The 12,927-nt window shown below is 38.3% G+C and overlaps 1 protein-coding gene across 1 annotated transcript in view; it reads left to right on the forward strand.

Moving 5' to 3' along the window:
• rock1 (Rho-associated, coiled-coil containing protein kinase 1) overlaps positions 1–12,927 on the forward strand; it is a 73,811-nt gene that overhangs the window by 29,759 nt on the left and 31,125 nt on the right. The window contains exons 4-15 of the mRNA XM_016283610.1: positions 2,905–3,042; positions 4,103–4,278; positions 4,414–4,498; positions 5,701–5,845; positions 6,420–6,558; positions 7,793–7,884; positions 8,336–8,486; positions 8,572–8,638; positions 8,727–8,815; positions 10,190–10,238; positions 10,412–10,547; positions 11,137–11,216. Of these exons, the coding sequence (XP_016139096.1) occupies positions 2,905–3,042; positions 4,103–4,278; positions 4,414–4,498; positions 5,701–5,845; positions 6,420–6,558; positions 7,793–7,884; positions 8,336–8,486; positions 8,572–8,638; positions 8,727–8,815; positions 10,190–10,238; positions 10,412–10,547; positions 11,137–11,216 (1,347 nt within the window). The remainder of the gene's footprint in view (positions 1–2,904; positions 3,043–4,102; positions 4,279–4,413; positions 4,499–5,700; positions 5,846–6,419; positions 6,559–7,792; positions 7,885–8,335; positions 8,487–8,571; positions 8,639–8,726; positions 8,816–10,189; positions 10,239–10,411; positions 10,548–11,136; positions 11,217–12,927) is intronic.

Consider the following 12,927-nt stretch of genomic DNA (forward strand, 5'->3'; position numbering starts at 1 on the left):
TTAATGTAGTAGAATGAAGCAGGGTGAGGCTGAAAGCCGTCGAAGCGAAACGAGGCGCTGAACGAGTGCGACACACGGCTGGAAAGCAGCAGAGCTTTATTATGCTTCCGCTGCTTCCGGTCGTGAGTATGTGGGGTAAAGCAGCGCTGTTTTATCATACTAGATACATTTGAACGTTCTATTATAATGCTACTCTGTGTGGTCGTCACCGGTCTATTAAAACACAACATATTCAAGCGTCTTTGGTGTTTCTCTGTTTTCTATAAAACAAAACCGGAAATCGAGGGGTTATGACGTCATTGGCAGGCGACACAATGACACTATAGACACGGTCCGTGTCACTAGTTAAAATTGCTTATTTCTCTGGATTTAAACATTCTTCGAAACATTTGGGATAATGTAAGTACACAAGTCAGCAAAATATATAACACTGTTCTAGTGGTTTTGGGATATTTTAGCCTTTAAGGGATCTAGAATATGGTCATGCAGATTAAGGCATTAATATGTGCTTTTTGTGTACTAATAAAAAGCCAATATGCTAGACTGTGCATGCTAATAGGCAACTAGTTAATAGTAGGGCTGTCAAAAAAAAAAAATCTAATTTCGAATATTCGCCTAATTTAAAATAAAAATCCATGTTCGAATGCAAAAACGTTCAAATTTTAGGTGTGCATCAGGCAGCCTTATCAGTGGCACACGAGATGAGATGACGATGTAGGTGTCATTGCATTTTAATACTTTTTTTTAGCCTATCCAGTTGAACCCACTAGATGCAGCGCTGCTCATTCAAAATATTGCAGAAAAAGAGAATGCTAAACTAAGCCATTCACACAGAACGCATATTTATCGCATTTTCTATAGGGACATCTATCACCGTTGCACTCGTGTCTCGCACAAGAGAGCCGCATGTTTAGAAAGCCATGTAAAATTAACGTAAGTTCAACTTTTAAAAAAACATGTCAGTTTTTTACCCCATCCCACTGCATCTCACGTTTTTAAATTGAAAAAGTACTCTTTGTGATTGGTTTTCGGTTCTTTTGTATTAAACTATACATTAGGGCTGTGCAATTAATCGCATGCGATTGTCATGTTCATCTCGTCAGTAAAGCCGGTTCCGTGATTGGTAGTAAATCGCCATCACCTGCTTTCAGATGGAGCGGCATTTTCTACACACAGCCGTAGTTCACTGACAAGCTAGGCGATATTGCGTTCATAATCGAATGTGATTCATCTGCGATTATGAACGCGATATTGCCTAATTGTCAGTGAACTACGGCTCTGTGTAGTAAATGCTGCTCCATCTGAAAGCAGGTGATGGCGATTTACTTCCAATCACGGAACTGGCTTTACTGACGAGATGCGCATGACAATCACATGCGATTAGTTGCACAGCCCTACTATACATACATACATGATGCTGTTTTGTTTCTAATTGTTTACGCAACTTAATTCATTATATATGGTTTATAAACATTATTTTAAACATTATGCACTTTTTTCAAAGATAGTCGTGTTATTTTATTACTTTGAATAAACGTGCATTAGTAATATTTTGCTCGATGCGCCCTCTTGTGGCCTCAGGAGAGAATTCAAAACCTTTTTTCCCCCTAACTGAAATTATGCATTTTAAATTCGAATATAATTCGAATATTGATGATATTTAAGTACAAAATTCGAATTTAGTTTTTCAGCCATTTTGAAAGCCCTAGTTAATAGTGAGAATTGGTCTCTAAACTAAAGTATAAACTTTTTTTTACCTTATAACTTTGAACCTGTAACCTCCTTATAACGTTTTATCTTTTGAATTTGCATAGTAGAGGGCCGTTCACACAGAACGCGTCTTTGCATCTAAAAACGTGAGACACAGCACTTAAGAATAGTTTTTAAAAAAGCGCAGTGCAGAATGCCTTCTCTGCCATGTTGCCATAAAAAAAAACATTTTCCATGCCAACCTGCTACTGTAAACAAAAGCTCGCTCGCAACACTTGCCCCGCCTCCAGGGTCTTCTGATTGGGCCACTGTTTTGGAACTAACTTTGATGAGTGGCGCTGTGTGTAAAAGTTGAAATTCTTTTAACTTGACACGGCGTCTTAAAAACAAGGCACTCGTGTGAGACACTGCAAAAGACGTGAGACAAAAGCACAGTGGTCATACACATCCGTCTAGCGCGTCTACAGCAATGAAAAAGTAGTGCAATAAATGGAAAAACACGTTCTGTGTGAACAGCCCCTAACTGTACTTCCCAGATATTTTTTTAATAAACATACCACATTAGTGCTGGATGGTGTGTCTGTTTATCTGGCATACTGGTTTTAATTTCACTTATGATAAGCATTTTTTAAATAGATGCATAGATAAAACTATGTGACACTGTTTAGCATGAAGAGTGCTATATAGAGTGTATTGAGAAGGGATGTTATTACCAAGACGTTCTTATTTAATCTTGACAAACTGTTTATCATTGTGTATCAGTGATTTAGGACTCTTGCTTTGATATTTGCCCACTATTTATCATAAAATCTGTTACGTTGACAGTCATTTGTTAATTTCTGTCGGGAGTGCAAAATCAATTAATAGTTATAGATTTTTTTACACAGAACAATAAGATGCATGTTTATTTGTGATCACAGGGCTTCACAAGACAACATCCATTAGGGCATTTAGTCCATAAGTATGCAATAAATAATGCTGTTTTCACATATGTGTACTTCATATTTCTTTAGAAGGAATCATTATTTCTGTTTCAGTTGAACTAAATTATGCTCTGCCTGTCGTAGTGTGAATACAGTAGTAGTTATAAGACTGTTATATTCTGTACCGTTTACTTTATTTGAATGTCATAGTCCAGTGAAGGTAAAGTAAATAACAAGCCCTCTTCATGTTCCCTTTCTCTGTGTTTGGTAGGTGAGGCACAAAGCCACAAAGAAAGTGTACGCCATGAAGCTGCTCAGCAAGTTTGAGATGATCAAGAGGTCGGACTCTGCTTTCTTCTGGGAAGAGAGGGATATTATGGCCTTTGCCAACAGTAACTGGGTAGTACAGGTATGAATATCGCATAGTGTATGATGGTCACAGACTTTTTTAGCTTCAGACTATGATTCTATTCAGTTGGAGGATATCAAACAATTTTAGAACAATTATTTGTGATTTCAGATTGATTTTTGTTTTCATTTGTCATGCATCTCTTAGCAATAAGATGCATGTTTCTGTGTGAGCTTGTTGTGTTCAGAACAACTTGAAAGTAGGAGTGTGTGATATTGGCAAAAAATGATATTTCAATGTTTTGTGGGATTTTTGTTGATAACGATAATTAAACATTTTGCTGAGTATGTTTTTGTGCTGGTATCTTTGCTGTTGGGCCTTTCATGGATAAATAAATATGACACTAAAACCACCAGTAGTTGGCGGCAAGTCTTAATGAGTGATTCATTGAATCATTCATTCAAACTATTCGTACATTTAGAAACGAAGCATGAATGGATCATGGAATCATTGACTCAAAAGATTAATTAAAAAACAGATTACTTTAGGAACAAAACACTGCAGTTCCGCTTTTGTTTGGAACTATTTTCATTGGCGAAACAAAAAAACAGACACTATTGTTTCTAAAACGTAATTCACTCAATTTTAACTCCTTGTTTGTTCAAATGTTGGATAGTAATATCACATTCGCGATGGCGCTCATATGGTGATATTTGGGAAAACAGCATTCTTGCTTGTGCGATATTACTTAACTATATCATGTCTTATAAATATAAAAACAAAAAACCTATACTAACTACTTCAGACTTAAAACCATCTGACTAAAGCTGTTAAATCCACTTCAATCTTTCTTGTCAGGCTTTCTCAAGCCAACATAAAGTTTGTCGTGACAAACATTTTTTTTTTAACTCATTATGATTATTAATTATAATTATATGTGATTTGTCTTGAATGGGTATGAATGTCTATTTGTCATTAGTATAAAACCACATTTAAAAAGCGTTCTATTCTTTTTGTGGCCATTTATCATGTGTTAAGGTTATATATATGTTTTATACTTTCTTGAAACATGGAGCTGTATTCATAAGTATGAAGTAATTTTTTTCTTTTTGTCGTCCAGCTGTTTTATGCATTCCAGGACGACCGCTACCTCTATATGGTGATGGAGTATATGCCAGGCGGAGACCTGGTCAACCTAATGAGCAACTATGACGTGCCTGAGAAGTGGGCTCGTTTCTACACTGCTGAGGTTGTGCTGGCACTGGACTGCATCCACTCCATGGGCTTCATTCACAGGTCTCATTCATGCATAAAACAAGCCTTTCATTGTTTCTACTGGTGAGCCTACTTGCTTGAAATGTTGAAAATAACCTATGTGTTTGTGTTTCTGTGTGTGTGTGTGTGTGTGTTTTCGCTTAATATTTGTCTCAGGGATGTAAAGCCTGACAACATGTTGCTAGACAAGGCAGGCCACTTAAAGCTGGCAGACTTTGGGACCTGCATGAAAATGAACAAGGTACTAGGGGTGTGCAAAACTACACAATTTCATAAGAGTCACTGGGTTGTCTGAATGACCAGGTGATCTCAAGAAGCCCTGTATAAGTTTGCAAGCCCTGTAAATGTACAGGTACAAAACACAATCGATTGCGGAGGTCTCAAGATTCATTTTTAGAAGTGTAAAACCAATTTTAACTTGACACGTTGTCTTAAAATTGCAACATTGTTGTAAGATATGGAAGAAAAACTGAATGGGACACTGACATCTGGCACAAAAATGTGTAAAATGATTCTTGTTCAATAAGAAAAACCAAACATGTACAGATTTCACGTAATAACGGGAATAATGCTCATGGTAAGCGATTTGAAACCTTACAGTAATCATCTGATTGTGGTTATTTGATTTCATCACAGTTATTTGATAACTATAATTGTGCAATTTATATTTTAATCACATTTTGTCATTCAAATAAGGAAACCGTAAGCATGTAAATAAATGCTACCATATTCATGTTGTTGTGTCTACTTTCCAGTATGCAAATATTTGAAGTAACAATAATCACATTCTTCATATGATATAATAATAAATAATTAGAAATAGAAATCATTATTTATTGTCCTATTTTCAACTGTATAAACTACATAGATTACTGTGATGATACTTAAAATACGTAAAATAATGTTCTTAATCTTCTCCTTCCTGTGACAGGAATTTCAGTTGAATTAAATGCCAGAGATGGTTTATTCTGTTACCAAAATACCAATAATAACCAGGAAAAACCCTTTATGCTTAATAAAGGACTTTTAATTATAAACAAATCTGAAATACACTGGGACTCTTATTTTGAAAGGTCTATGCTTTTCTATCACAATGAACACCATGAACATGCATTGTCATAATTCATGGACAGTAGATCATAAGCAATCGCTTGGTATAAATGCACAGTATTCATTGATGGTGAACTGCTCTGAAGGTGCAAGCCCGTAGAACTGCAACAGCAGCACAGTTTGCCTTTGGTTTATACCTAATTCAATCAAGATATTTTATGGCTTTAAATTTCATAATTTTTGTCTTGACGACTTACTTTTTTTGCACGCATGCTCCTAAAGGGATAGTACACGCACTGTTGAATTCTGTGAATGACAAGCATTCCTTCAGTCACATTTAGTGTTCTTTCAGTTCTGCTTTCGACTCTGTTCTTTTGTTTTTCCCGCTCTCAGGATGGCATGGTACGATGTGACACGGCAGTAGGAACTCCAGACTATATTTCTCCAGAGGTACTGAAGTCGCAGGGAGGAGACGGTTACTATGGCCGAGAGTGTGACTGGTGGTCTGTGGGGGTCTTCCTGTACGAGATGCTCGTCGGTGAGTTTCAGCATTAGTGCAACCAGAGCGCTTTCTGTTCCTTCTTACATGCAGTAAATCACCACGGTGTTTTATTGTTTACACTTTCTGCTATGTAATTATTAAGGATATATGCATTTCTCCTCATTCAGTGAGTTCATGTAGTGAAAAATTAATCAGACTGACTTAAACCGGTAACTTGAGCGATTTATTAAAATAACCTGCTAATAAACCAGTTGCTTGTGAATCGAAGTGCACATTGTTTGTGCAAAGACAACTCTTTGGAAAATCATGTTATCTTGGCATTATTTTGTGATGTGCTGTCTTTTTATCCTGGCATTTCAAACCCCCAGAGTGCTCTTGTCTATTAAAAGCTACACTTCTGAGCATATATCCCTACAACCAGAGGGGACCTCCTAGCACAGTAATTGAGCGTTTTGGCTCCACTTTAAATTCTCAGAAATAAAACTGCATAAAGGCAAAGACAAATTCTTTGACTCTGTTGAGTTTTCCCGACAGATGGTGAGATCACAGAACTAGGAATAGAGGAGGCATTCAGAAGAATAAGGGTCTGTGTTGTTTGACGTTTCCTTAGGTGACACGCCGTTCTACGCTGACTCTCTGGTGGGCACCTACAGCAAGATCATGAATCACAAGAATGCCCTGACCTTCCCCGATGACAGCGACATCTCAAAGGATGCAAAAAGCCTCATCTGTGCTTTCCTCACAGACAGGTTTGCATGCAAAAAATATTTTAAAGGGGTCATATGACGTTGCTAAAAAAAGAACATTATTTTGTGTATTTGGTGTAATGAAATGTGTTTATGCGGTTTAAGGTTAAAAAAACACATTATTTTCCACATACTGTACATTATTGTTTCTCCTCTATGCCCCGCCTTTCTGAAACACGTCGATTTTTACAAAGCTCATCGTTCTGAAAAGCGAGGTGTGTTCTAGTCGTGTCCTCTTTTGAAAGACCAAACAAAGTAGTTTCGCTTTCACAATGAAACACACAGCGTCTCCACGACATGGCTGCGGCGGCAGCAACAATACTACAGCGAGTATCAAAGTTACGCCTTCTTTCTTTGCGTGAACATCTGGGCGGCGTTATGCAAATCTTCCCACAGAGTGACATAGACATGTGGGGGCGTGTTTAAACGAGGAGTTTTAGGTAGGCGTGGACGAGTCCTAAATTTTAAATGGAATATCTCTTTGGGTTTGAGACTTTAGTCTTTGCAACTTTAGGGATCTCATCTATTCACGAATAGTTTGGACACTCCAAAGAGAAAGGAAAACTTGAAATCGCATCATATGACCCCTTTAAACACCAGTGTGTAGTCTGACCCTCACATTTGTGCTGCAGATGTGAACAATACCCCAAATCTTCCCAACAATTGGGCTTATTAGAGCTCTTCTAAGTGACCAGACTTACGTTTGTCTGGCTTGCAATGAAACATGTCTTAGAATTTCATTGTTACACCAGTTTTGATATTCTCTAAGATGCATCAAACTGCTGTTTGTGTTTTCTGGGTATTACAAAATAATTTGGTTCTTGCATTATGATTGTTTTATCATTTTCATTATTTAAATGCTTCTCTTAGTTAGGCCTCAGTTGTTTGATTTCATTGCCTTGTGGAAATGACATCTTAACTTCAGCACTAATTTCTGCATTTAACTCTGTATAAGAAGGAATATTAATAGCTTTGAATTGTGTAAGGTCACGCATTAGGATTAATATTATGATAAACTCTTTCATATCCATCTGAAAACTTTAGATGATAATTTCATAATTTCATAAAGATTTGATTTGTTAACCTTATTTTTCAGGAGCTTACGAGTTAAAACTCACTCTGCACTCCTCAGTTTGCAGGAGTACATGTTTTCATCACTATTCAGTTGCATATACAGAAGTGAACAAAAGCTTGTTTACTCAAAATACGTCGTGCTAATCTCATCTCCTCTCACTAGGGAGGTGCGGTTGGGACGCAATGGAGTCGATGAAATCAAGCGACATAGTTTTTTCAAGAACGACCAGTGGACATGGGAGAACATGAGAGAGAGTGAGTTGAGCTTCTGAACCTCAAATCTGCCAGCTTCGTTATCTTTTTCAATTACCTTAAACACCCCATGAAATCAAAATTTGTCTTTCTATGACTTTTTAGTTGATGTCTGTTATTTTTGAAACCGCCTGTATATTAGTGTACTGGGAAAATCTGCATTCATCAAAGCGTTTCATGGAATCTTCAAAAAGGCATTTTGAAAAATCTGTTTTTGTCCAAATTAAGTGTGGCAAATATGCTTTTTGAATTACTCATATTTTTTGAATCCTCATTTATAAATGTGTAAATGCAAAGTGATTTGCTGTAATTTTGTATTCCATCCATCTAATCCTGAGTAGAGACAACAACTGAACTGAAATTGTACCTGCCTTTAATTAGCCTTGATGTATTTGTGCTTGTAGCATTATTTGTTTGTTCTCATTAAAATGCACTACTGTATTGTTGCATGTAGCGGCTGCTCCAGTGGTGCCGGAGTTAAGCAGTGATGTAGACACAAGCAACTTTGACGACATTGAGGAAGATCGAGGCGAGGAGGAGACATTCCCCATTCCTAAAGCATTTGTAGGCAACCAGCTTCCATTCGTGGGCTTTACCTACTACCAGTGAGTACTGCGATTCAGAACAGGCAGTCAGTGCTTAGAGCCCAGATGTTTGTGTTAAATTAATTAATTATTGACTCTCTGTCAGGTTTCCTCGGGAACCAGCTATAAAGACAAGTGACAAACGCAGCTCGACAAAGGAAGATAAGAGTCATGTAAGAAATTTTACTTTCATGGCATTATAATAGTGAGTCTGTCTCTTAAACTGTGAGGGTGACTCATTTTGTTTCTCTTATCCCTCAGTTGGAGAATCTTCAGAAGAGAATTTATCAGCTAGAAGAACAACTTCACAGTGAGATGCAGCTGAGAGACGAGATGGAGCAGAAGTGCAGGTGTTTATCTGTCTGTTTGTCCATCCACCCAAACACTTTATCTAACCATCCATCTGTCCTTCCAAACCAATCAAACACCTCATCTATTCATCAGTCCACCACCAAACTCCCTACCCAAACCAATCAAACCCCTTTTCCATCCATCAATCCTTCAACCAACACCCTATCCAAACCAATCAAACACCTCATCCATCCATCCATCCTGCCAAAACTCCTCATCTATCCATTGGCCCATCACCAAACACCCTACTCAAATCAATTAAACACCTCATCCATCCATCCACAAACCAATGAAACTCTTCATCTGTCCATCCAAAACCAATTAAACTCCTCATCTATCCATCTAAAACCAAGTAAACTCCTCACCTGTCCTTCCAAACCAATCAAACACCTCATCCATTCATCAATCCACCACCAAACTCCCTAGTCAAACCAATCAAACACCTCATCCATCCATCCATCCTTCCAAAACTCCTCATCTATCCATTGGTCCATCACCAAACATCCTAATCAAACCAATCAAACACCTCATCCGTCCATCCACAAACCAACAAAACTCCTCGTCTATTCACTCATAACCAATCAAACGTCTCATCCATCCATCCATACTTCCAAAACCAAACTCCTCATCTATCCATTGGTCCATCACCAAACACCCAACTCAAACCAATCAAACACCTCATCCATTCATCCACAAACCAATGAAACTCCTCATCTATCTATCCAGAACCAATCAAACACCTCATCTATCAGTCAATCCATTAACAAACACCCTATCCAAACCAAACAAACACCTCATCCATCCGTCCATCCATCCAACCAAACCAAACTTGCTTCTCATCCATCCATCCAAAACCAAACACCTCATCTATCCATTAATCCATCACCAAACAGCTCTTCCATCCATCCAAAACCAATCAAATACTTCATCCATCCATCCATCCACCAATCCATCACCATCCAACAATACAAACACCACATTCATCTATTCAAAACCAATCAAACACCTCATCCATTCAGATCTAAAGCAAACACCTCAATCATCCATCTAAAACCAAACACCATCCATCCATCCACCCATCCATCACCAAAGACCCTATTCAAACCAGTCAAACACCTCATCCATATATCATACATCCACCCAAAACAAATCCCTCTCCTATTCAGCCACAATACAACAGTCTGTCCCAAATACATCCTCAAACCAAACTCTTCATTCCGCCATCCATGCAGTATGTAGATCTATCCATCCTCAATAATCCATCCACCTTTCCTCATTTAAGCTCCTCGTCCCTATATCCAAACCTGAAGTAAAATTTTCTCACAATAAAATCAGGCCTTTGAAATCTGTTGTTTGATTCGTTTCCCCCTCAGGGCATCCAATACAAAGCTAGACAAGATAATGAAAGAGTTAGACGAGGAGGTGAGTGAAATGATTTAATCTCTAAAGCATGAATGTAAAGAATTACAGAGGGTTTGTATTTTGTATAAAAGGCTCTAATAGATCATTCAAGTTAAAGATCTGTTAAAACTTGGGTTGTTTTTAGTATGTTAATTCTCGGTTTCTTGTTATTCTGTTGTCCTGACGTGATTCAGAGTAACCTAAGAAAGAGTGTGGAGACTAACATGTCTTTATTGGAGAAAGACAAGATCATGATCCAGCACAGAGCAACAGAACATCAGAGAAAGGCTGAACAGGAAGCTGAAAAACGAAGAAATCTGGAGAATGAGGGTGAGGATTCAGTGTCTCATTCCAATATGCCATGGGGGTATTCTAGAAAGCAGGTTATGAAACTTACCTCATGTTATGTTTGCTCAGAGTAAGCGGCAAAACTATACTAGAAATAAATCTACACCGCCATGTTATCTTTATATTTAGCACTTTTTTGAGAATGTCTTTGTGTGTTCACCATGAACTGAGTTTGAAACCCTGGGTTGACTGAACTTACTCTCTACCACATTTTCGGAACCGAAAGTAAGTTGTGTTAATTAACAGAGCACATTTGAAACAATCAATATTCAGAAAATATTATCAATCTGACTACACTGGCACACTCGGATGAGAACACTGGTGAGATCCAAGTAGAACCAGAACCAGCAAAGAGCAGCCAGACCTGTATGTTATATGTATATCAATCTGTAAATTAGCTAATGCAAACAGGACCATGGCCCTAACTTAAATATCATTCAGGCAAGTGCTATGTAGGTCATTATAATATACATTTCAATGTTCTGTTAATACGTTATATGAAAAGATGAAGCACCTCCCCCCCCAATATAAAATATTTTATTTCTAAGAACTTTTATTTCCTTTTTACTAGTGTCTACTTTGAAGGAGCAGCTGGAAGACTTGAGGAAAATGAGTCAAAACAATGAAAAGGTCGCACAGCTGCAGAACCAAGTAAGTTTGTCAAGAACACTTGTGGTATTATAAATATTTAGGAGTTAGACAAGGAGATGATGTACAGTGGGTACGGAAAGTATTCAGACCCCCTTAAATTTTTCACTCTTTGTTATATTGCAGCCATTTGCTAAAATCATTTAAGTTCATTTTTTTCCCTCATTAATGTACACACAGCACCCCATATTGACAGAAAAACACAGAATTGTTCACATTTTTGCAGATTTATTAAAAAAGAAAAACTGAAATATCACATGGTCCTAAGTATTCAGACCCTTTGCTCAGTATTTAGTAGAAGCACCCTTTTGATCTAATACAGCCATGAGTCTTTTTGGGAAAGATGCAACAAGTTTTTCACACCTGGATTTGGGGATCCTCTGCCATTCCTCCTTGCAGATCCTCTCCAGTTCTGTCAGGTTGGATGGTAAACGTTGGTGGACAGCCATTTTTAGGTCTCTCCAGAGATGCTCAATTGGGTTTAAGTCAGGGCTCTGGCTGGGCCATTCAAGAACAGTCACAGAGTTGTTGTGAAGCCACTCCTTCGTTATTTTAGCTGTGTGCTTAGGGTCATTGTCTTGTTGGAAGATAAACCTTCGGCCCAGTCTGAGGTCCTGAGCACTCTGGAGAAAGTTTTCGTCCAGGATATCCCTGTACTTGGCCGCATTCATCTTTCCCTCAATTGCAACCAGTCGTCCTGTCCCTGCAGCTGAAAAACACCCCAACAGCATGATGCTGCCACCACCATGCTTCACTGTTGGGACTGTAGTGGACAGGTGATGAGCAGTGCCTGGTTTTCTCCACACATACCACTTAGAATTAAGGCCAAAAAGTTCTATCTTGGTCTCATCAGACCAGAGAATCTTATTCAGGTGTTTTTTAGCAAACTCCATGCAGGCTTTCATGTGTCTTGCACTGAGGAGAGACTTCCGTCGGGCCACTCTGCCATAAAACCCCGACTGGTGGAGGGCTGCAGTGATGGTTGACTTTCTACAACTTTCTCCCATCTCCCAACTGCATCTCTGGAGCTCAGCCACAGTGATCTTTGGGTTCTTCTTTACCTCTCTCACCAAGGCTCTTCTCCCCCGATAGCTCAGTTTGGCCAGACGGCCAGCTCTAGGAAGGGTTCTGGTCATCCCAAACGTCTTCCATTTAAGGAATGGAGGCCACTGTGCTCTTGGGAACCTTAAGTGCAGCAGAAATTTTTTGTAACCTTAGCCAGATCTGTGCCTTGCCACAATTCTGTCTCTGAGCTCTTCAGGCAGTTCCTTTGACCTCATAATTCTCATTTGCTCTGACATGCACTGTGAGCAGTAAGGTCTTATATAGACAGGTGTGTGGCTTTCCTAATCAAGTCCAATCAGTATAATCAAACACAGCTAGACTCAAATGAAGGTGTAGAACCATCTCAAGGATGAGCAGAAGAAATGGACAGCACCTGAGTTAAATATACGAGTGTCACAGCAAAGGGTCTGAATACTTAGGACCATGTGATATTTCAATTTTTCTTTTTTAATAAATCTGCAAAAAATGTCAACAATTCTGTGTTTTTCTGTCAATATGGGGTGCTGTGTGTACATTAATGAGGAAAAAAAAATAACTTAAATGATTTTAGCAAATGGCTGCAATATAATCACATATAATATAATATTATATATTATTATATTTTTGTATTATTGATATATTGTGTGTGTGTGTGTGTGTATGTACGTGC

Source organism: Sinocyclocheilus grahami, unplaced genomic scaffold (assembly GCF_001515645.1).
Source record: "Sinocyclocheilus grahami isolate Dianchi unplaced genomic scaffold, SAMN03320097.WGS_v1.1 scaffold176.1, whole genome shotgun sequence".
Taxonomy (NCBI): domain Eukaryota; kingdom Metazoa; phylum Chordata; class Actinopteri; order Cypriniformes; family Cyprinidae; genus Sinocyclocheilus; species Sinocyclocheilus grahami.